The following is a 26,322-nucleotide window of genomic DNA, read 5'->3' on the forward strand; positions in this document are numbered from 1 at the left end:
CTACGCCAGTAAATGAAGTTGTAATGTTTAAAAAATACATAGTTTCGAAAACATTTGAAACTTGAGGAAGAGAATTCTTCGTTGAATGGTGGTGATGAAAACCCTTAATTTTATCTTGTGAGGTTTTATCAGTGAGTTTTATATTCACATTTTCTCGAATATTTGTAAAATATCGTACCTCAGACCGAAGTGAATGGTAAAAATAGAGATTATCAAAAGATAAAAAGGGTTGAACATTAACTAAGATAAACATATCACAGTTATTCGCTCAGAGAAGCAGTGTTATGATAGAACAATTATGCAAATCACCAGTGGAGGATATAACTCTAATTGAGGATATAACTATAATTTTCGACCAAATGGCAAAATATCACGTTATTTCCATCAGAAAATAGCTAACGGAAGAATGATGAGAAGTGCGAGTTTTTATTTATTTATTTATTTTATTTATTTTTTCAACAGTTTCTGGATGGCTAAAAAAAAAAAAAATCCCGTTGGCTTTAAGAGGCCAAATTTCAAAGAGAGAAAAATCTCTTGTTAAGCTTTTGATTATGAAAAAGTAATATAAAAAAGTAAACTCGTAAGAAGTAAAGTCGTTTAATTACTTAGAGGTATCTGACAGAATAAGCTGAGTTTCAACTTAGGGAGATGAGGGAAATTAATTATTGTCAATGTTGGGATAAACTACAGACTACAGAGTAACATTATGTTTCAGAAATTGTCTCGCATTGGGATAGACTACAGAATAACATTGTTTTAGAAGACGATGGAAATGTAACCAGATTTATTGTGTTGAAACGATGTAAACATGAGATTACTCATCAAGAAATCTAATATTTTATTTTGATGTTGTAACGACTGATTAACTTGTTAATTATGGTGACCGTTCTACCATGACCATGAAGTACTTATGATAAATAAAAAATGGTTTAAACAATGGGACTACCAGGTGGGAGAATGTTAGGTAGACCAAAATTGCGGTGGATTGACTGTGTGAGGAGAGATATGAGGGAGTTGGGATTGAGCGGTGGAGGATGCACTGGACCGAGGGAGATGGAAGAGTGTGCTGAAGAACCATTACGGCGACCCCAAATAGGGACAAGTTTGTAGAGAAAGAAGAAGAAGAAGAATGGCTTCGTTAAGAGAAATATGAATGCTACACATGAGAGATTTCCGCATTGCTCCTTGTTTCCTGAATATGAATTAAGCTCAACAGACTAAAAAATTAATTAATATTGCTCAGCAAAACTCTCCTGATGCAAACTAACAAAAGGCGTCTCTGCTGCGAAGGCTGGAAGGTCTACTAGCCAGAGGTAAAGCTGCTCGAAATCTTAAAATGCGGAAGTTACAAGGAAAAGTAGATTACTTACAACTTATTAGCCCCGGGTAGTGCTACAACGAAGTTCTGAAGGACAGTGTGTAAATACCTTAATTGGACATTGGGGAGAGTTTTATCCAGTAAAGTGTCAAAGATCCATAAACTTACAACTTGTGTTCTATTTTATGCTTATGTGTTGACTTGGGACATACAATTTCTTAAGGGTATTGATATATATACTCTTTACGGGGAAACAAACAAATTATATGTGATTACCTTACACAGAGATGTACAAAATCTGAATTATAAGATAGGGATGATACAGTGCCACATAATACATGCAAACATTCATTACAATTGGAAAGGGTGGATGATATGTGTGTATTTGGAAAAATGGTGCTACCGAAGATAAATGACCAAAGAGGTAGAATTTCAACAGTTAGTCAGATACTTTTCCATCTCTAATTGTGTCTATTGTGGGGGGGATATTTGTTTAAGAAATTCTGCGTAGATGAATAAAATATTTCTAGTTTGAGGGTAGTATGAAAGGTAGTGTTTTGAAAAGTGCATTTGTTTTTTATTCTGTAGACTGGTAAAGTCACTAAGGAATTAACCTAATTAATCTTTCGGAGCATAATGAGGCAGAATCAATTTGGAAGATTGCCTTTGTTTATCATATTAATCAGAGCACAGAGGAAAATTACGCGAAACGAAGGATAATACTAGAATGAAAGAAAGATATTCGATGATATAATTTATCAACCATCTTTTTGCTTGACGAAAAGATGAGCAACGCAGGGAAAAATCACTGAAAAAGTAAAGCTTAGGTAGACTCGATTGCAAATATATTTTGCCGGCGTCCTCGGTGCAGTGACAGATTCATTTATCCAATGATTTCAGTGCAATGTAAAGTACTAGAAGAGTGGCTAAAGAAATTATATAATTCCAGATGAAATTATAATTACCGAGAACATGAAGTCTTTGTATGTAGCACCGAGAATTGGTCGGTCAAATTCCGATGCTTGTTATTTTTGTAACTGAATGGCGCCTAGTGAGAGATTATTCTCGTCTTCAAGATTTAACAACACATTTTTTATGCGTCTCTAAATTTATATTTTAACTCGTTCAATATTTTTATCAGACTTTACACTCTTTTTAGTTTTTAATTTTTTTCTTTTTTGAGGATGAGCTTCGATTCTTATTCCTTTTTATTATCATTTACTCCTCTTGTATTGTATCTAGAAACTCATTCTTTTCAAAAATTCCCCTGTAATTCCTTGCTGATCACGTGATTATCCTTGCTGCCACATTTCAAGCTTGATCCACAAACGAAAAATCGTAGGTATGAACAAAACTAAGTCAACGGAATGGCTGTTTTTTCGCGAATCATCAAATTAATTCAAGGGAATGACTTATTTGCCCCACTTAATACCGCAGTTCCTCTTATAGCCCAGTGCCCGATTGGACTCCATGTTGTCACAGGGGAAAAGTCATTGCCTTGTAAAGTCAATAGACCCTCCGTGTTTATTACCTCCGACAAGGACGCTGCGGTATCGACCCGGTTTGTTTCTATTTGTTTATCTGTCTCTGTTGGACAGCGGAACTTTGCTAAAAGTTTCGCGTGTGTGTGTGGGTTTTTGTGAGAAATTGATGAAAGCTTGGCTTCGTGATTGGCTAGAACTGATTAGATTTGGTTGGACTACATCCGCGTCGGTCAGTGTGCGTTACTTTTTTTTTTTTTTTTTTTCTTTTTAATTCATGATGAAAATCAATATTTCCCTAAGAGCATTCAAATGATGAGTCGCGTGTACAGAGAATAGTTGTAGGATGATACGTCCTGATCAGCTACATGAAAGTAGTCTTCCTAGTGCCCAAATTGAATTAGATCTTTTTAGTCCTCAAAGGGAAAATACCTGAGTGCAGAAATTAGTTATTAGGGGCATTTCATAATAAACAAAGCCGAGTAAGTTATTTGGTTTTAATATAAAAAATATATGCCAAGTTTATTAAACTGTAACAGGACATTTTTAATAGAAGTGAGAAAAAATAATAATCCCAGATGATTCTTGATAGAGAGGGAATAAGTCATAATAGGAGGTTCAAAATCCGAAAGTTTAATAGTATGCTGTATACCTACCGAAGTATGGAAGTACTACTTTATTTACAGTGTGAATTATAACTAACTGGTTAAGCACAAATGAAATACCTTATAATAGGATATCCAAATTCACTGATATTTGTAAATGATGCCGAACATTGGGAGGGAAAAGGTCTTAGGTTGTTAACCATATTATTAGGATTGTCAATGGAAGAATAGTCTCTTTATGTAATATTTATGTTGCGTAATTCGGTTTCTGCCTTAGTTTGAGAACCATTGACTTAAAATGACAGCCCGAGCAGCTTGGAAGTCTGGCAAACTCATTTGATATACGTAATTGCACCAACATGTTATCTTTTGTAATGTTATTTATTGTATTTTAAAGGCAAATATCTGGACCTTAATTAACTACTAGAAATTAATATCTTTCTTTCTTCCATCAAAAAGGAAGATTTTTTTTTTCAAATAAAAGTGTGTCCTGGACCATGCAGAAAGGGTTATTACTGGTTTGATATGAAAAGGGGTCAGAGACAGTGGTATGTTGTATGCCCATGGCTGCTCAAGATATACATGGATCGAACAATGAGAGAAGCCATGGAGAGGACGAGAGATTTAGATGCGGGTTTTGGGATAAGGAAAGTAGTTGTGAATAAAGTGGTGCATAGTTGGTTGATGTCTGTAGGTGTTAACGTTGTCCGGTCATAGTGAAGACAAGCTGCAGAGCCTGATAAGAGAGTTGAACGTTTTTGTAAGAGGGGAAAGATGAAAGTGGTGTTAGCCACATGAAGATTATGGGAATAAATTGGAGCCAGGAAGATCGAACAATGAACGTTAGTGTGGATGGGGAGATATTGGAGGTAGTTATAATGTTTGGGTATTTGGGAGTAGATGGCGCTGAATCACAGAAAGAACAGCACCAGAATTCCTGCGAAAGGTTTTGGAAAAGAAGTGTGTTAACGGAGCAAAGACTGGAGCGTGTGTAGTCATTTTGAGTCCATTTCGCTCTCACGAGTTGGGATGTTAAGAGTTATTTGAATGAACCAAACAAAAACCTTTTTCAGTGTTCTTCTGAAGATTGAAAAAGAAACCCACAAAATCACTGTGTATAACGTGTTTACTTATAAGTATTTACATTTTATTTTACTCAACACTCGAGTACTTTCAGGCCCTATATGTGGCCCATTTTCAAGAGATGTGTAGGTTGTCAGCCTGGGTCAAGGCCCGGCAGTCTATAGACAGTGATTTTGTGGGTTTCTTTTTCAAGTTATTTGAATATTAAATGGGGGTTAAGAGAGGTTGTAAAGATGATTAATACACATGCAACGAAAGAAGCCATCCAGAGTTTAGCCCAGATGACAAAATGAATGATCACATTTCTTTGAGGTATTTTGCTCACCAGCAGAGAATTGAGAACATTAGGTTCAAGAAAATGTGTGTAATTGTGTATAGTGTTGTAATTTAAGTCCCTTGATTATCCATGACACTCGAGAATGTGCGCAAAATATATGTGAATGGTTCTGTGTTTGTAAGGAAGGTCGACACGCTGCAAATGAGCCCTTATGTAGGTTTGCCGCACAGGGTGTCCATTCATCCTTAAATTAGTGGATCAGCGGTTGTATAAATTACGTGTCAATGAGTTGTTTTAAATGGTATTTCGATGGAGCCACCCCCTATGAAAGAAAACTATATATATACAAATATTTATATATATATACTTATACGTATTATATATATATATATATATATATATATATATATATATATATATGTATATGTGTATATATATATATATATATATATATATATATAATATATATATATCTCAGTAAGCTTCATTATTGTTTATTGAAGCATGTAAATCTCCCATTATCATTACCCACTAATTTTTTCGTTAGATTATGTTCCTCACATTGCTCTCCATACACGTGAGCCGAATATCATTAACCACTCATTTTCTCATTATATTATGTTCCTCACATTGCTCTCCATAGTACATTTACACCGATTGTCATAATCACTCATTTTCTCGTTAGATTATGTTCCTCACATTGCTCTCCATACACTTGCGCCAATATCATTAACTACTCATTTTCTCATAATGATATGTTCCTCACATTGTTCTCCATAGTACACTTACGCCGATTGTCACTAACTGTCCATTTTCTCGTAAGATTGCATTTCGCACACTACTCTCTAGGCACATTCAAAGGAATCCTAATATACAGTTTATTCTTCTTAAATCATTTACCTTTTGATGGTATGAGGCCAGGTTAAGATAGAAACACCTTCTGCACCTGCTAATTAACTATAGATTTTTGTCTCCTGTTAATTATTGCTCATGATTTCTTTACCTGTGTATTTCTCTCCTGTTGACATTCCCCTGCCCTGTCTAGCTCTTCCAGTCTATTGGTAACCAAGTTCCACTTTGCATCTGTTTACCTTTTATTGTCTTCTAAGGTTACTAGAACATTTACATACCTCTTTGTTATGCAAACCATAGCCAAGTCTCGTTATCGTATGGTAATGCACTTTACTTCTGCTCAGTATAATTACATTATATATATACATACTTATAAACTATATACTGTACATAAGCACACGTATATTCAACTATTGTACATATGCATACATGTACATATTATTTGTTCACTGATTGTGTTCATGGATGTATTTTCTAAGTAAGGTCAATATTTTTACAACTGCTTATGATGCTTATTAAGAAATTGTGCTTGAATTGTTTGATTAACAAGTGTCTAATCTATTTCAATGAAGTTTGCAATCATTTGCAACTTGTGCTCTCATATTGAGAATGTCATCAAATGTATTAAGCAACTGACATTAGCATGGAGATATTGGTACTGGTATACAGTGCTAGATATATTAACTTGGTTTGCCTTTCCATTAACAGCACTTGCTTTGTTGATTATAGACGAGTCTGTGCACTTTTATTTGTCATGGTCTGAATTCATATCAGAAATGTCAGTGAGTGGCTTCTCTCCTTTACAAATGTCAAATGTACTCACAACTGCACAGCTTCTGTTTTAGTGTGCTGGTGTATTCAGTCAAGTCCGCCTTATTTTTGAGTACTGAACACAAGTAGAACTGTACATGGCTGCATCACCCTTAGTCCTTCGAAGTATTTTGAGTAGGAATCCATTTTGCACAGCCGTCCACCCTCCAAGCATGAGTCACAGAGAAGCTCTTAGGAGTGGTGCTAGATCAGTTAGAGTTTTGTTCTCAAGTCCTTCCATGCCTTATAGCCCTCCTCAAGAGCCCTGATGCTTTAGTTGAGCAAACCCGCAGCATTTGAGCAGTGTTCTATAAGTGGGAGACTCTGTGGCTGCGTGGGTCCTCCTCTGAAGTTGCTGAGGTGTTGGTCCCCATCCCGCCTTGTAACCAAATGACCAGTGACCAATGAGACTAGTGAGAGCCTTTGATGGAGGTGAGCGATGGGGGTAACGCAGCGTAGTGCTGAGTCTGAAGGCAGGGTTGAAGGCTCCCCTGCCTCAGATAAAACAGCGTTAAAAAAGAAAAGAAAAAGGAAATCAACACTTCTGCTACATCAGACAGTTGACCTTCGTTCCGGCCGCTTTGTCTCGTTATACAACACTGTATAAATGCTGTACCATTTAACGTAATGTGCTGTCAGCAATGGTTAGGGAACATATATCCCACACAAGACGCCGGATATATGGGAGGCCGTATGCTTTTGGTTTACAGCATTCCCCCGGTCTTCCTCGCCAGGTGGAGGAGTTGAGGCAGCGCCTCGAGGAGAAGAACAAGACCATAGAGAAGAAGACCCACCAGGCGCTACAGACCACACAGGAGAGAAACCGACTGACCTCAGAGCTCACCGAACTCAGAGACCACATGGACATTAAAGACAGGAAAATCAATGTCCTGCAAAGAAAGGTATGGCTCTTTCCGCCATTAGTTGCCATCACATTTCTTATAGCCTTGATGTTGATATTAGACTGTAAACCCATTTGTCGTATAATAGATTCATATTTGTTCCTTAATTTTCAGACAAGTTTGAAGGTAATTATTCAGTGATGCTTAGATTTATATATTGATACTGAAAGTGTATTGTATAAGAAATTTAGATAAAAGAGAGAGCTGTTAAGGGTACCCAACATCTCTCCAGATTATTAGGCTTTGATGTGCAGTGTACTTTGCAAAAGTCTGTGTATCTTTCTGGAAGTCTACTTGCCATCTGTTCATTTATTTATCTATCTGTTCGTGTATATGTCAACAACTTTTCATACGCATAGGGGATATTTTAGAAAAGTGCATAAAGAACGAAATAATATCCTTTAAATATTGACTATAGAAATGAAGCAAAAGGGGTATAAAAATTAGGTTATAAAGTAGAAAGAGGCAGCAAGAAGTCGGCCATTCAAGGGTTATCAAGAGGTCGGAGGGGAAAGCAATAAATTGGAATTAGAGCATAAGAGAGAATGGCTGAGATCCAGTTGCTCTTTTTTTCCTTCTTATTTTTTCTTGCCCATTTTGAGGCCTTGCTTCTTCACTCCTCGAGTTTAGAGTTTACTAAAAGGAAACGACTGAAATGCCTCCTATTCGGTGATATGATTATAATGACTCGAATCTTCGTTTCATAGAGCACGAATTCGAATGACTTTCGGCATCATCATTCTGTTGAAAAACTGCACATACTTCAGCGAATAATTTTCAACCGGACCTCATTTGTGATTCAACGACGATATGGAGACCCAGACAGCAGCAGACCTCCTCCCGAAGCCCGATCCGACGCGACAGTAAATACTTGAATACCTCATCCGGTTAGGCCTAAACGCCCCTGGCGCGAAATAAAATGAGTGCGAGGGTCTGTGGGGCAGATGATGTAATGGGCTTTATGCAGATATTTGTGGAACTTCTCCAATATCGCTCCATGCAAGAATAACTTCTGAATTAACTACGTCGCTTTATGAGGCGGAGTGACGCGATGCAAGAAATAGTTCCGTGCTTTTAAGCCTAAAATTTGTGGGATGGAGAAGGGAAAGGCTTATGAGGACCAGGATTTCCCTTTCTTTTTTTTCCCCTCTCTCTTTTTTTTCTTATAAATTAATGTTAATGTTGTAACACAGAAGAGAGAGATGAAATATCAAGAAGCCTTCGCTAGGGCCCTTGAGCATTTGGGACGTTGCCAGTAAAGGAACGGCAAAAAGAAACAAAACCGGAAATGGAATGGGATACGATAATATTTGGGAATTTGTTTATATAATTTATTCCTCCTTTGCATCTCATTCTGGCAGATCTGTATTGATAAAAACAAAAGCAGCGTTTTGTTCGTATTTTTTCTAATATTTCATTTTTCAAGTTCGATTGTTCACTGATCGTATTTATTTAGAGAAAATAATATATTTAAGATTATCAGTCATTCACATAAATAGATAAATAAACGAATAGATGGAGAGAATGCCTTTTGTCGGAATGATAGATAGAAAAATGAAGAAGCATACAATTCACTTAGTTTAATTTAATTTAATTTATCTGTTAATCTTTTGTGTATCAGATATTGATATTGAAAATATTAATGCACTGGAATTCATATATCATATCTATATGAATTAGGTATAATTTATTTTATATTGAAATGAAACTTTTGGTAACATATTTATATTAAGTGGAAATTGCATTTTGAATGCATCTGAATACCAGCATAACCTGATAAGTATTAACTATACTAATGACAACTAACTTACTAACCAAACTGCAAAGTTGCATAGCATAGTTATATACTCAATGCTTGTACATTGCACCCCAAGCAGTAATCAAGGTTGTGGTTTGTCAGTGTGTGAGTCTTTGGAGAAGGTTCTTCTTATCTTCTCTCTTTATGCTGTTCTTTTATTGATAAAGTTTATCATGTTACGTTGGTTTTCTTTCCTTTCTCAGTTTTTCCCTCATCCGCATGGGGTTTCTTTTGTGCTTGCCCTGACCAGTACTCTTTATTTTTCCTTGGTGTTCTGGTTTCCTTTTTGTTCTGTTGCATCCGTCCTAACCACGGTCACTTCTTATTTGGCATATCCAGCTATTTTTAATCTTATTTATGTATATTTTATTATTTACAGTTTTGTCTTCCCCCTTTGCCTCAGTAGGGAGATGGTGATTGTAATTTCTCCATCCTCATTGGAAGTAGGTGACAGAGACCTTTCAACAATAGCTACAACAGGTATTGTATTGCTACGCTACCCCCGTTGGACCGCCTGGGTTATTGTAGTACTGTTGATCCTTAAAACCTATATTGGGGGCCATTTCGTATATAAGGGCGATTTCCCTTTTATTTCTGAAGGATTGTGACTTGTGTAATTCTGTAGGGGACAGGAATTTTTCCTCGAAGGTTAATGGCACTTTCAAGGTCACTTGCCTAGATTTAAATAGTTGTATATATAATAATAAATCACTTAACGTACAAACGCAAGCAAGCTTAGCCTATTAACGCTTTTATAGCTGTGGGCTTTACTGTTACGATCTTAAAAAAGAAGAGAAAAAAAAATGTTCTTTCACTCTCATTTATCTGTGATTCAAAAGAAGGGAACTGTTGACGTCATCGCTAGGAATTCCACTAACGCTTATGTCACTATAATTCCTCTACTGCCGCCGCCAGCCTTTGTTATTTACTGCCCGACGAGATTTACAAACGCCTCCCTTCGACTTTTTCGAATAGTTTCGGTGTACATAGAATGTGAAGGTTGTGAAGAATTTCTTTAACCCACGTTTGATGTTGACAGGCACCGTTCTCTATCGGAAGTGTTGAGGTGTCAACTTATAAGTTCATTGCGAAGGAAACATATTTTACGACTATACGGCACTGCACTTGACGGTTTATGCAAAAGAACGCGGTTAAGAACTATAGGTAATTGTAATAGTTTACTGATAGTGTTATGAGATTTAATTTGTATATTTCGAAAACGGTCAAACTTACCGAAGCAGAATGATAGATTTTGAGTTACTATTTTGTTGATAAATACGTTATGAAAATCATAAGGCAGTTGTATCATTGAATTCGAATTTTATGTATAAAGCTCTTATAGTTAAGGAACCTTTCATAAATTTTTCTATTGAAAAACCGCCTTAAAAAATTACGGTAGCGTCTGTATACAATGCCTCAGTGACAGAATGCTTATTTAGGTTTATTGAATAGCCTATATATCCTAATTCATGAGAAATGGATTCCCTTTTTTATTACATCCTCAATTATCTTTTTCTTTTATTTGGTTCCCACACTATATTCCTTTGTTTAATTAGTCACTATATCCTCCCAACGTATGTAGACAAGCATAAGGTGATAATTTCAGTGACGTCAGCCTCATTGGCATGTCAGTCAGCGAACCCTTCTAGTTTTGTCGATTAATGACCAATTTTCGGAGTGTTGCTGTGTCGTCTGCAGATCGAGAACCTGGAGGAGTTACTTCGGGAGAAGGACAACCAGGTAGACATGGCAAGGGCAAGGTTAACGGCGGTCCAGGCCCACCACTCCTCTTCCGAAGGTGCTCTCACGTCCTTGGAGGAGGCCATAGGGGACAAGGATAAACAAATCGCACAACTAAGAGAGCAGAGAGACAGAGCAGAGCAGGAGAGGAACCAAGAGCAGAGTCTCCACGAGCGGGACATTGCAGAGTACAAAATGAAACAGCATGCTCTGGAGGGCGAAGTCGAGAAACTGCAGGTCCGCCTCGAGAGGTGGTTGGCCGAGAAGGACAAGCTGGAGGCGAAACTCGAGGCCAGCCAGTCAGAACTAGGCAAAGCCAAGGCCGAGTTGGAGAAGATGCACGGAGAGGTCGGCAAGAGCACAAGCGACTACGAGTCTTACCGCCACCGGCTGACGAAGATCGAGATGGAGAACGACCGCCTGAGAACCGAGAACGAGAGACTACACCATGACCTAGAACGCTCCCAGTCATCCTACGGCCGGCCATCTGCCCCAAGTTCCTCTGGAGAACAGGAGAGATTGCAGGAGAAGCTAGACAAATGCCAAGCAGACCTACGCCGCGCCCAGGCCGAGCTGAGAATGAACCAGACTGATTACGAGAGATCACACGTTGAGGTACAGTTCACGAGAGAGTTGATTGTTCTGTAAATATATAACTACTCTATGGAGAGGATATGTGTTTATGTGTTGTATAATTCCTTCTTGAAAAATATCTCAATAGACCACAGCAGACTGCACTAGGTGCTGGACATAGACGAAGAAACTAAACATCTGGACCTTATTTAATTAGGTTGTAAACCTTCAGGTGGAGCAGTTGCAGGAGAAGGTGGAAAAAGCCCACGGGGAAATCTACAGGCTGAAAGCCCGACTGGAAAACGCCCAGAGTGAAAAAGACAGCGTCCAGGAAGAGCTCGAGAGGGCTCAAGGCACCATAGCCAGACAGCACAGTGAACGGGAGAGATGGGTCAATGAGGTACCTACGGCACTCATATAAAGATTAACTCATGCTCGTCCCAAATTCTCTTCTTTTTTAGACTGATAACATGTCATGGATTTGACAGTTCTGGTGCTAATTTGCATTTTGCAAAAAAAGAGAGAGAAAAAAAAATTGCTTAGTCCTCTTAGTGTAGCTGCTTCGATCGATACATGCTTTTTGGGAATAGTGTTGTAAAACAGTGATCTTTTAATCTTTTGACAAATATTCAGTTTATCAAATTTGTATATTTCTTGATAATTCTAACCGTAACTTGTTATTTGATTGATAGAGGCTTTAGGAATGATTGATAGAAGCTTTAGGAATAGAAATGTTAAACAGTGATCTTTTAATCTTTTGAAGCTTTTGCTACTCTGCATCTTGAAATATTCAGTTTATCAAATGTATTATATCTTTCTTGATAATTATAACCATGACTTTTTGAAGCTTCCGCTACTAAAACTGAAATATTCAGTTTATCAAATTTATATAATTTTTTATCATTCTAACTCCTAATTTTTTACCTCATAGATAGAAAACTTTAGGAACAGAAATTTTGTTAATCTTTTGAAGCTTCTGCTGCTGAAACTTGAAATAACCCATCTTTCTTAATAATTCTAACTGTGATTTGCTATTTCACGCGCTATCTTTAACTCTTTTGAAACGATTGCTACCGAAGTTTGAAATTATCAGTTTAAACATTCAGTTTATCAAATGTACATCGTTCTTGATCTTTCTCAATTGTAATTTTTTTTTATTTCATTTCGTTATATCACGTGTTAATTGTCCATCATTATCAGGTCGACAAGCTGCGCGAAGAGCTGGAGCGGTCGCAGGCCACGGTGGGCAAAGCCCAGATGGCGCAAGAGAAAACCCAAGCTTCCCTCGACAAAGTTCAGTCCGAACTCGACCAACTGCAAGAGCGATACGAGAGGCAGACGGCGGAGGTCAGACGGGTAAGTCGTCCATGACCCTGAACTCACATATAAAAACTGAAGAGAATAGTTAGGATTACGTCTAGAACGAACGACTTGTACATACTTCCCTCCTTTGGTCAGCATTCTCTGTTTTCTAGTATTCGTACTCATGTCAGTGGTCCAAGGGTGTTTGCTATGATTTGGTTGTTAGATGTGAATTCTCTCAACCAGGATGCATGCAATTATATACCGGAATGTTTTATATATATATACTTTTTAATCTGAATTATGTGTGTATGTGCACTTACATGCATATACATGGGTACACAAACAGTACTATATACACACATACACACTTACATATATCTGCTGTGTATATGTACCTTCGTGTATATATGTTTTATATTGCATATCTGTATCTATTTTAGCTTAAGTCTTTATATATATATATAATATACACAATGAATACAACAAGCCTTTCTTTAGTGCAGAGGTTTGATGATGGAATTCTAGGAATGAAAGAGAATAACCAAAAAGTTAATGTTCAGTATATTTTCAAGTAAACCAAAATTTTTAAAAGCCTATACACATATATATATTATACATATATAAACTTATACATATATATATATATATATATATATATATATATATATATATATATATATCATATATATATATATATATATATATTATATATATATATATATGCACTTATGTTTGCTGAAAATGAAATGGAGTTAGGGTAAGCAAATCCACCATTTTGCAACTCAGGGAAGCAACAATACGGATTGTCAAGACGTGTAAATCACATAAACACTGGTGTTTGCAAAGAGGGTTCGCTGTCACTTTCTAGAGCGACTGTGTACTCTGAGAGATTTCGCTGTGAAACAAGATACTATTAAGCAACGATAAGACATTCTATGTAGTGAAGAAAAGTCGGTTTTAATACTATTTTTCCCCAGTGCTTTCAGTTATGATACACTTCTTCAAATAACAGGGAATAGTATAAGTTTAGAGTGGAATTATATAAGGCTTACGTGACCATATATTGTAATAGTAAATAATGTTTACAAATTCTCCATACAATTTGTACCTCAGTGACCATAGGATAAAAATAAATGTGAAGACGAGAGAGAGAGAGAGAGAGAGAGAGAGAGAGAGAGAGAGAGAGAGAGAGAGAGAGAGAGAGAGAGAGAGAGAGAGAGAAGATATGAATGCAGACTGCAACACAACTAGGTACAAGAGAAATGGCTTTATGATTTCCAGAGAAAATTCAGAGGACCAAAGGTGACGTGTGTTGGTAAGACTTTCTAATGCGAATTTGAAAATAGAAACTTAGCTTCAGCTTGTAGTGTAACTTAAACAACTCTCTCTCTCTCTCTCTCTCTCTCTCTCTCTCTCTCTCTCTCTCTCTCTCTCTCTCTCTCTCTCTCTCTCTCTCTCTCTCTTTCTGCAGGCTGTTGACAATTTATAATGCATGACTATAAAGGTTAGAGAATATATACATTATTATTTGGATGTAAACAAATAAACATTGTCTACTATGGTATAAAGAGTGTTAAGAAATCTTTTCGTAAATTTAATCTTTTAGTCACATTTAAGATAGTATGAGGTAAACTATAGATGCGAATCATGCTACTTGTCCATATTCACCGAACACGAGTCCAGAGGTCCATACTTGCCTTTTTATTCCCCCTAGAACAGTGGTTCTTAAGGCCCCCTCTAAGAGTTGGTTCTTTCTTTCACGGCCTCTTGGCAGCTATGAGTAAAGTTCCCTCTCAGATTTAAAGGAAAATAAAGAAAATGAGGGATAGGGAGGGAGATCAATAATTACAAAACACATGAGCCCAACGAGCCTAACTAGAATAGTAGACTCCAGGAAGTAACCTTCTAAGGCGGTACTTTTGCATTTTTTTCATAAACTTCTGAATATTAGTTCCTCAATCTTGTTAAGAGAATAACGAATAGAATTAGAGAATTTTAAACAAATTTTCCTTAGGGCTCGCGCCTCCCCTGGAAATTGCTGACGTCCCCCTGGGGGGTCGCCCCACAGGTTAAGAACCACTGCCATAGTACCTCATGTAGATCATTTATAAAAAAAAAGTTCCTGTTGTAATATTACAAAAAAATCAACTTTGGCATCCAAACGGAAAATACATCCACCTTGACTTCCCCATCTAAAACTGGAACAGTCCGAAAAACCACATGAAATTCAAAACTAGAATCCTTAATTTCATGTATATAATATATTGCGGTGACCAGTTATTTCATTGCTCTAACTTTCGCCTCTCTTGAATTTTATATTTCAGGTGAACAAGGTCTTATTGTCTCTTATTATATGGTACTTTTGAGGTCATGTCCTCAATATCAGTCATTTACGTCCATTTAAAAAGCAGTTTGATTTTGCATAGCATGTCATTCATAAATATCCCAAATATTGCTGGCACCTAATTTTACAAACTAAAAAATCCTCAATAAGTTTGTATAACATGTGACAGCCACCTGTCGTAATGGTAGTAGTGCATTGCGAGAAGTATTCCTTACTACTTTTATTAGTAGTAATAAAGTATCCTAGCCCAGTCAGCATGCTATCTAGATGACCAGAGTAATAACACTAATGTTTGGTAAAAAAAAGTCTCTTGTAGCAGGTATTCTTGAAGCAGGAATGAATATTATAACTCTCGCTACTGAGGCTGAGATATTCAGCTCAAATATGTCGATAACATTTCCTTCTCGTTTTAGAAAAGTCTTTAGTAACTGCAAACTTGTAGCGAAGTCGAGAATTTTTTCATTTGCTTAGCGAACATTGGAATTACAAGGTCTCCGTTAATGAACTCTGTTCATATTTCCAGTATTCTCTGATGTGTGCGTCTAGATTTGGTAGGTTAGGATTTAAGGAGAGAGAGAGAGAGAGAGAGAGAGAGAGAGAGAGAGAGAGAGAGAGAGAGAGTTAGTTCAAATCCATAACCTGTTCTTGACAGCTTTCGTCGTATTCTTATGTCTTTCCTTGACAGATTCCACTAAATTGTCAATCTGAACTGCCTGCATTAATCTGTCTTTGTCGAAGGCCTAAACAGAGTCTGTTTCTGATGTACTGCGATATTATTAAATGAATAAATATGTAAATATTCACTTTGATAGCGTTCCTTCTACTTGCCTTTCACTAATTGGTCAGTCAGTGTTAGTTTACCAAAAAGAAGTCCGTAGCCTAGTCAGGAGTCCATTTTGTATGTGATTATATTGGAACGTAATAGTTCAAATCTCCCGTGAGTTTATCGATGTCGATAAAATTACGTGTATTACATGAAACAAATTCTCAGTAAGTATTAGGGCTAGATCTTGTAAACAAGTTCGTATCAGCCATGAAAAATTATGGGGAGAATAAAAGCCTCTGTATTTTAAATCTATTTTACCCGCTATTTATTATATGTCAGGGAGCCTATTTTAAGATCCAGTACAAAGACTGATTATTTAATGAAATGCTTCTCTCTCTCTCTCTCTCTCTCTCTCTCTAATATCTGTACTGTCCAAATTTCTGATAATCTGTTTGAGAGAGAGAGAGAGAGAGAGAGAGAGAGAGAGAGAGAGAGAGAGAGAGAAGCTTCGTGTATGGTAAAGTAGTATACTTTGTAGGTAATGACCTCAGACTGATATCACGTAATTATAGAATCACCTGCTTGTATTTATCCTGGTTGGTCATGATCTGTAAATACACTTTAACCAAAAATTGCAATAAACGACACATCTTTACTGTTAAAGACCACTCTTAGCGTAGTATTTCATACCAAACCCCCCCAAAAAATTCAATCTAATGACAAACTATATATATATATCTCCTAGTGGTTTCTAACTTTAAAAAAAAGAAAAAGAATGAGAGACAAATCCAGCTTTGACATTGAATGGCACGGGGGGTGCTGCCCCTGGTGTTTCTGTGGCGCTAATGTAAACGTGGTGACGGAAAAATGGCAAGTCGAACACTAATTCTGTCTGGCCTCTTCCATCCAATGCTGCCTAGAAGGAAATATGTGTGACGTGCGTCGCCCCTAGAAGCCGCTCATATACAGAAGTAACTGTCTGTCTGTAGCTCGGAAGAATTCCCCCCTTCTCCATCTCTCGCCCCGCCCCCTATTTTTTGTCACACGCCCCCCCCTTACCTCCCATCACCTGATATATATATATAACAGGCAGTGGACAGGGGCAAAGCTCTAATGAAAGGTTCCACTTCTTACTTGTATCGATTAGGGTGCGGTAAATGAAAGACAAAGTCGAATGTTTGTTATGATCTTCGCTTAAATCAGATGCGGATTTAAATGCCAATCAGTTTTGCTGACTGTATGGGTAACCATTAATTAAGACATAATGGGTAAGGCTGCAAAAACAGCTGCTAGACTGATAGTAACACTTGATATAGAATAACCCCATAATAAATAAATAAAAAAAAATTTATTTCGCCCTACAAAGTTTCTTTGAGGTTAGATTTGCCCACTGTCTACTTGCTGATTTTTTCAAAGGCCCCGTTAATCGCATGCGGCCTTCCACCCGCCCCCCCGCCCCTCCCCCTCCCCCCCCACGGATTCTAAATCTTCTTATGGCATGAATCAGAGAATTTAATTAGGCCCTTACCCAAAGGCATGACCACAATAAGTAATGATAAGAAATTTGCAAATGTAATTGTATATATATATATATATATATATATATATATATATATATATATATACTATATATATTATATATATATATGTATATATATATATATTATATGATATATTATAGTATATATATATATATATATATATATGTATATATACATATATATATAATATATATATATATATATATATATGAATATTATATATATAATCAAATGCATATTACGGAAAGGTAAACATAGATGGAAATAAGTGTACCCAGCTAAATGCAGTAAAAATTATTTGACCTCTTACAAGTTTGATATGACCTGCATGTTCCCTGTGGCGATAGTTTTAGAAGTGTTTTGAAATAGTTCAGTAGATTTTTTTTCTTTGAAGGAATTAGGATAATATCTTTTTTTCTTTCTTTCTTTCTTTTTTTTTTTTTGGCTTCTAGGCAGTCTTCGTCTGCAGCAAATGGATTGTATATGAAGCTGTTCCGAAAAAAAAAAATATTTTTGAGAAGGTGTTTAGAGAAGTATTCGTTGACAGCCGTACACATACACAATGATTACATATAGTGTTTGAATTCTTGGATACACGTAAGCAAGAATCGTCCAGTGGTTTACTTATGGATACATTTTTTGAGTAATAAGTGTTTGTATAATTATGCATATCTGGAGTTTTGTATGCATGGACATTCAATGTCATACACTTACATACATACCCACACATGCACACACACACACACACACACACACACACACACATATATATATATATATATATATATATATATATATATATATACTATATATATATATATATAATTATACACACGCATGTATATATATATATATATATATATTATATATATATATATATATATATATATATATATATATATATACATATATATATATATCATATATATATATATATATATATATATATATATATATATATACATACATATATATATATATATGTAATAAAAGGAGCCCATAAAGACTCCAAAATGTAGAAAGTTTATGTATTAACCTTCTTCAGTTTTGGCGTTTTTATGGGTTCTTTTTATTAGCTGGAATTCTGTTTTAACAGAGCATATTTCTCAGTCTATATATATATTATATTATTATTATATATATATATATATATATATATATATATATATATATATATATATATATATATTAGTGTAAAGCCGAATTGTTATAGCCCGAGCCCTTCGGTATGAATCATTAAATGCAAAAACACACATACACACACATATATATGTGTATACTATATACTTTATTTATTCATTAATGTATGAGAGCAATTAAACTACTTGTGATGGAAGCGAAGCATATTTTAAAGCATGTAGAAAGGAGAGTGGGAGGTTTGGTGTAGAAGTTGATCTGAGATGAGGGGGTATTTTGTCTCCGTATCAGTTTTAATATCTCCAAGATGAAGTTAGTCGAGAATTCAGCTAAGATGCCAAGTTGTGAGGCAAGAAAATTAGCTGTGAATGAAATATGGAATGATATATTTTTGCAGAAATGTAGTGTTAATCGGCGATTGTGAAGAAACTAGCTAAAACCTCTGAATGTGCGTGAGATGGGAAAGCTGTATGTACATATGTATGTATGTATGTATGTGAGTATGTATTTACATTGATACTCACAAATACTTCTATAAACATATTTAGAGAGATAGCCACAGAAATTCCATTAAGTCTCCAGGGTTTATGTGTTTATACATTCATATTTCGAAGATGTTTGGCAGGAGACAGAGATGTTTTTGCATTTTTCCATGTGGGAGGTTTTCTGTTCATTTCTCGGAGTTATTTTAATCATATATGATTGATTCTATTCATATCATTTTTATGCGTATGATTTAGAACTTTCGTCAACCTCTGTTGTTTATCAATATCGACTTCCGTAATTATATAGTGCTGCTATCATTGCGACTGTGATTTGGAGTCGTTGTGTCGAAATAGCGTTTGGTGCTTAAACTTCGTTTAATTTTCCCCGCCTTTTATTAAAGACAAATGCGGCGCCCAGCAGTTATTTGATCTGTGAATATCGCCAGAATTATATTAAGGTAATCTGGAGACGGTTAAGAAAGGAGAGGAGTTGGGACTGGGTGTCTGATTTATTTCCAAATGAGTTCAGGTAATGGCAGTTTTGGAAATGTGTAACAGCTGTAGTCGCTACTATATGTTATAAAAAAGGAAGTTTCATGTGTAAAAAATGATTAAATAGCGAGAAGAATAAATAGATAAAGACTAAAGTAATGTAAGGCAGTGATCATTGTAAGAATGTGGTTCGTATCATGTCTGTTTGCGCTACATTTTGTTTATTTCTGAAACAAAACAAGGAAATAAGGTGCCACCGAGTGATTCTAATGTTAGTAGTATATATCAAAATTTTCTAATATACTAAGCATTGGAGATAAATATTCTATTTGTCATTTAAGAGCAAACACTTACAGGTTGTTCGTTTTCTTTCGAGGATTCACTATCGAACAACTTTCAAAGGGAATGTTTTTCAAGATGTGATCATTTTTTTGGTTAAAGTGAGTTTTTGGTGGTGCTTGGCCTGAGCTCCCAAATTTGCCCCGGTGGTTGAAACATCCTTAAAAGTAAAATTAATAGCCTAAGTTGGTTTTGTTTTTTGGTGAGACAAACATTCTAGGCTGTGTTCTGGAGAATTTCAGTTAGGCAGTAGTTTTTGAAACTGTTTCCGTTAAAGTTTCCGTTAAATCCAACTTATTTAGTTTCAAAGTTACAAAAGTGTCTGCTCTCTTGATTTTAATATTGTAGTAGAGTAAGTTGTTTAAATCTGGTAAAATTTGCCTCTCAGTTTTATGTATGTTACCATCCAAATATACTGAGATATTACTATCCAAATATAGTGAGATATTAGATATTATTCATTCGTATTACACTTTATTTCATGTTTTGTTGGCTACATTCGAGGTGTACTCATAATACCGGTGGTAACCTCTGAGAAGAATCACTTCTTTCATGGTCCTGCATAAAAGCTGGTTCATCTGTGTTTTGTGTGAATTGATATTTCGGTGTTGGTTTCATTTTAAAGCATATTCATTAAAAGTCCCTTAAATTAGAACCCCTTCTGACCTATAGGAAAGAACTGACCCGTAGATACAATTGTACTCTTCCCTGGGTGTTCTGCTGAATGCTTCATTTCTCTCTTCTGACTTTTTACTAGATTAGGTAGACTTCCACATCTTCTTTTAGAGCAACCCGCAGCCAGTGCATGCGAACTTAAATAATATTCATTTTCTATACGTTTGTCAATTTTATACAAAATCATAGTTTCGTATCAACAGTGTTTTTTCTTCCCCGGAAAGATGTAAATAGTATTTTACATCGACACTTACACTAACACTCAATATTTTGAAGACACTGAAGTACTTCCTCAAGTAATATTGATCGTAAAAAGTTCCTATACTTTTGATTTTTTGTTTTTGGTTTGTCCTCTAGGCATTGCATTTATTTTTTCTAGAACTCGTGCAGATTTCTGTGCCTTGTCGAATAACATCTGATTCTCCAAATGAGGAATTATGAATTCGTGTTTGACAGGTCCAGGCTGAGCGAGAGAAACACTCCTATGACTACGAGCAGATCCAGAGTCAGCTCGACAAGGCTCACGGTCAGAGCGCCAGACTCAACAAGGAGCGGGAGGCTCTTCAGCAGGAGGCTGACAGACTCCGTGAGAAATACGACAAGGCTCAGGTAAGTTGGGAAGGATTCAGACGAGCCTTTGGGGCACCCCTACCCAAAATCAGCTCTGCCTGAGCAGTCCAAGCATGTCATGAGTGTTTACGCTATTTAGGGGATTAGTTGAATACCTTAAGTTTATCAATTAAGAGTTTATCCATGTTTGCTTTGTTGCACTTATTAGTTAACCATTAGTTGCAGGTTGAAGGAGTTGTTTGTTTTCTATGGTTTGTCGAACAAAACCATATTCTGTTTACTGTTGTCACCTTCTGTCTCTTTCTTTGCTATAGCTGAACTGGAATCTTTGTGCATCAAGCTTTGCAAAGCCTGTCATATGATTCAGAAAGACAAAATTGTTTTTAATGATGCAACGAGAGAACATATGTCCTTTATGCTAAAATAAAAATGAAAAATGGAGCAGCGGCGGGCAGCCTCCGACGCCCTACCTTCCCTCTCTCCTCCTCCCGCCTCTGAAGGCCCGCCTGGCTAACGCGAGAGCCGGTTCTCCCTCAGACACAGATGGCCCGCATGCAGAAAGAACGAGAAACGGCCGCTTCAGAGGTGGAATCGCTGAGCGAGAAGGTGGACTTGTTGCAGGCGCAGTTGGGCAAGGCTCAAAGGGATCGAGAAAACGCTTTCGGGGACCTGGAACTCTTGAAGGAGAAGTACGAGAAGACCTCGGCTCAGACGCAGAAAGTCATGGTGGGTGCTGCTGCTGCTGCTACTACAGCCAGGGAGGGAGGGTTGGATCAGATTACTGCCACACAGAATCTGATGTCATGCTCTTCTTGTTGCTGTTCCTCTGTCTCTTGTTGTCCCTCTCTCTCTCTCTCTCTCTCTCTCTTTTATCTATCTCTTTTCTGTCTCTTTTTCTCGTTCCTGTCCCTTTTTTCCCCTCCTTTTGCCCGCCTTCCTCAGTCAGTGTCTTTTGATCCCCTTTTGTACTCATGACTACCTTCTTCGTACATTTTCTTTAACCTCGAGTGTATTGAGTAAAACTGCAGTTTCTCTGTGGGTTTGTGAAAACTGTTTTGGAAAAATCTTCACGACATAAAACAAAACATGTTTTTCTGCTTGATATGAATTACAAAGTATGCCTTCAGTACTGTTTTGTCTAGTAAGTTTTTCAAATGCAAACCTCCACATCATCCTTAAGCAAAGAGGGGAATAAGATAATATTATCACTGCCACTGTCTCTCGTATCATTCTTCGCCGAATGTAAAAGGTCGCCCAGGTTACGGAAACAAAATTGAAAGATTCACTTCGTATCTCCCAGGGAATCAGAGCTCTTTTTCGCAAGATTTGTTGCAAACTAAATTTAGTCTTTAGATTTATACCTCACTATATCGTTGCCAAGAATATGAAATTGTGATCATTGGTTAAGAGAAAAAATTACTCCATTTGCAAAGTGATACATACAGATTATTCAACAAACGTTCCTATCGCAAAGTGGTATGCCAAGAAAGACTCATAACTTTTGTTAGTAGAAAAGTTGCAGTAATGGCATCCAGTAGCATCACGTGAATGTCCTTCTTTTAGTTTCGATTTATTTTTTGCTATTTGATTCTAATATCATTCATCAACTTGAGCCTAGTGTGCATGGAATGGTAATATATATACCTAAGGTACTGTAACACTTAAGGAATACTAACCTATGGATAAGGCATGATGGTTCCTGGGTCATTCTTAATTAAAAGGTGGCTGGAGGAATCTTGTGTGATCTCTGTATTACTTGGCTTTGCTTCTGCAATGTTTCTACTGCCATCAGCTTTTAAGCATTTCTCACTTTTGAATAACCAAATCTGAAAATTCACTTAAGATGACGTATCTTTGCTTGGGGATTCCAGGAGGCTGGAAAATGTGCATACCATATTCCAGTGCTGTTATGGATTTCCAGAGTTTTTTCAGTGTACAGGTAGATCGGTTTTTCAGGTACACGATTTTTGTCAATTTTTAACTACTGTAGGTATCAAAGTATTTTATATATATCCTCTTTTTGCTTTTTCCAGAGTTTAAAAGTTTATGCCATTTTTTAAGAGGTAATCATTTCATTTTTTTTTGCATGGAAATTCCCAACTATCAGACAGACTCTGCACTTCAAATACAACTTAACCCTTTGCATTTCTCCTTATGCATTTCATTCCTTCTTGAATTTCTTCTTTATAGAACCTTTTCCTTACTTCTTAAAGAAAGAATGTGGAACATAGCCCTTGGTATGGTTTTTCTCTCTTTTTCCGATTTCTTATCTAAGCATCTTTATTCTTCTTAATAATTTAAGGTCTCTTGTATATTTTTTTTATTAACTGACAAGGTACGAATCAATCTTTATATTTCTCAACACAATGACGTATATAAGTTTAGTTACATGGTAGGTGATTATACCTAAGGTGGCAAAGTCGGTACATGCACTCTTTAAATCTTTTTTTGATATGGAAAAATGGCATAACTGGTCAAAATGGTGTGCATGTGAAGTGACTCACGCAATAGTTTGCGCTTGATTCTGCACCCACTGTGCAATTATTATTTGGTCAACTTTCACTTCACGGTATAGTAGCCTTCCTATTGCAGTGTTGTACATGAAGTATTAAGTTGGTTATAGTATGTGTCTTAGTTTCTGAAAAGCAAGTCAGGTCGTAGAGCTTGAGTTGATGTGTGTCGCTATAACTGCATCCATATGGGATAAATTATGTAAAATTTAAACTTTCCTTTTCGGAGATTCACCAACAACATATTAAAAGTATCCTTTAAAACATAAACATTCGTAGATGAAGCCTTAGTTGTTGTTATAATCACAATTGCTAATCGTATCTGTTTGTGTGTTTTACTGAACTTCAGCGAGTAATATAATGGAACTTACTATTTCAGTGTCAAGTGCAGGCTGTTTTATCAATAAAATTTTATTACGTGGTATCAGATTGAAGTTGATCAAAAGAGTATCACTCAACTCAGAATGTTCTTTTGACTGAATGTGTTGTCTAAAATATATAGTATATATATATATATATATATATATATATATATATATATATACATAAATATATACATATATATATATACACTATATATATATATATATATATATATATAAATAATATAGTATATATATATATATATATATATATATATAGTATATATATATATATATATATCGTATATGTATATACTATATATATATATATATATATATATATATATATATATATATATATAGTATATATAGTATATATATATATATATATATATATATATATATATATATATAGTATATATATAGTATATATATATATATATGTATATATATAGTAGTATGTATGTATATCAGATTTTCAGCTCTTAAAGAAATTGTAAAGTCGATTTTTTTTCAACTCATGAGGTCAGGTCTTACAGGGCCAAATATTTTCACCCCTTCATAACCCAATTTCAAGAATTCCCTCCAATCCCATCTCTTCTGCTCAGTGTTCTCATATTGTTTCCATCCCATTTTTTTCAAAGTCCGTGTTACCAAGAGTTTCCATTCCGTCAATTTAGTTCTCGTGTTATTATGACTTTGTCACTCCATCTGTTTTTTTTTCAGATTCTATTGTATATCAGATCTTTCCAGCCCATTTTGTGTGATTCAATTCTAATTCCTCTTTCGTCCATCCTTTCTGTGCATAGATTCTATGGTATATTCACCTAATATTTACCATTAACGTGTTATTGGGGTTTTTTCAATCACTACTTTCTATTTTCTTGTTATCAGGCCGTCTCCCGGCCTGAAGATAATTTAGTACCTTAAAACCAATCAGTAAAAGAAAAGATAAAAAGAAGTAAAAATACGTAAAATTCATCAGTTTAATTCAGAATGTCGATTCTTGCATTTCAACAAAGACGACAGAAGAGGTCTTTGCTAAATATAGTGAAGTTATTTTCGTTTTGAATTCTAAATTGACTTAAGTTCATGACGTTGATAAAGTTATCGCGAGTTTATCGAGCAAAGGCAGTAATTCCTGTAACACCTTTCATCCTTGTCATGGCGATATGAAGCGGTTTTGGAGGTGAAAGGAAGTTGGCTACTTGACATATATATATATATATATATATATTAAAGTATTTTTAGTGAAAGTCTTGAAATTACGAGATATAGGAAACCACCCAAAATTTTAGTTCCATTTATCCTATTACTGCCTGATTAATTCTAGAAGAGTACATATTCACGATCGTGGATCCTTTTAGCACCAATACTTATTATTCTTGTCACTTAGATTTTCTCGTATGAAATTTATACAAAATTATCACTAGCTTTAGGTTCGATAGCTACTTATTAAAGTAAATTTTAAATATCCATAACAAAGAATAAAAAAGTTAAATTTGCGGCCCCATGTCTCCGCAGGGGTATTTGGGAAAATTACCTTTAAAAGAAGAGCCCCAAGATTATATAATAAGTTGCCCCAATCACTAAATAAGAATGTATAAACTTTGAACTGTTTAAAAGCAACTGGACTTAAGTATTAAAAAGCAGTTGTGACACGAAAGACAAGTCATTCAAGAAACTAAAAACTGTAACTGAAATAAATCTGGGTCAGCTGGAAAGGCATAAAAAAAGGATAATTAATTTAGTATTCTTCACTTTCCCTTTTTCCTTTGGTAAAATTTTTATCTTTCGTATTGTGTTTTGATCCTTGAAGTTGCCTTTCCCACTTGTCTGTTTTTCTTTTCTTTTCGGTAACCTAAATTCTCTACCCTTTTGAGATAAAATTTCAAGGAAAACCTTCCTCATGAGTACTGACGAATTAATCCATGTATGACTGAAATGACATAGGAGTATCTTGAGGCGCGAATGTTTGATGACATTTTAATAATATTCATCTTAACTCTTTCGTTTCTGTCCATTCATGCCAACTATTGTTCAATCTCTTATTCTCCCTAAATTATAGCTTCCTAATCAGTTATCTCTATTACTTTTCAGCAGATGTCTTTCTGTACTTTCATACCCTTTCTTTCACTTTCCTCCATAGCTTAAATCTGTAGGTTTTCTTCCTATATTTAGCAGCAGTGATAGGAACACGAGTTAGCTCTGCTAAGTTAGTGATTCGCATACGGTAAGTAGGTGATTACGCATATCAGTTCGTGGTTTGGGTTGTATTATTAAAATAGATTTTTTATGATATGGTAATAACTTGATGAGACTCCAATTTGAAAGTTATTCGTAATTAAATCTTCAAT

At 35.8% G+C, this 26,322-nt stretch overlaps 1 protein-coding gene across 14 annotated transcripts in view; it reads left to right on the top strand.

Annotated features, from left to right (window-relative positions):
* LOC135196336 (trichohyalin-like) overlaps positions 1–26,322 on the top strand; it is a 515,728-nt gene that overhangs the window by 461,882 nt on the left and 27,524 nt on the right. For 9 of the 14 annotated variants that reach the window (XM_064223096.1, XM_064223089.1, XM_064223084.1 and 6 more), the window contains 6 exons: positions 7,137–7,328; positions 10,825–11,481; positions 11,657–11,839; positions 12,640–12,795; positions 20,980–21,132; positions 21,631–21,819. In XM_064223096.1, coding sequence (XP_064079166.1) covers positions 7,137–7,328; positions 10,825–11,481; positions 11,657–11,839; positions 12,640–12,795; positions 20,980–21,132; positions 21,631–21,819 — 1,530 coding nt within the window. The remainder of the gene's footprint in view (positions 1–7,136; positions 7,329–10,824; positions 11,482–11,656; positions 11,840–12,639; positions 12,796–20,979; positions 21,133–21,630; positions 21,820–26,322) is intronic. The other 5 variants (XM_064223085.1, XM_064223086.1, XM_064223087.1 and 2 more) reach the window with 5 other exon arrangements.

Source organism: Macrobrachium nipponense, chromosome 17 (assembly GCF_015104395.2).
Source record: "Macrobrachium nipponense isolate FS-2020 chromosome 17, ASM1510439v2, whole genome shotgun sequence".
Classification (NCBI taxonomy): Eukaryota; Metazoa; Arthropoda; class Malacostraca; order Decapoda; family Palaemonidae; genus Macrobrachium; species Macrobrachium nipponense.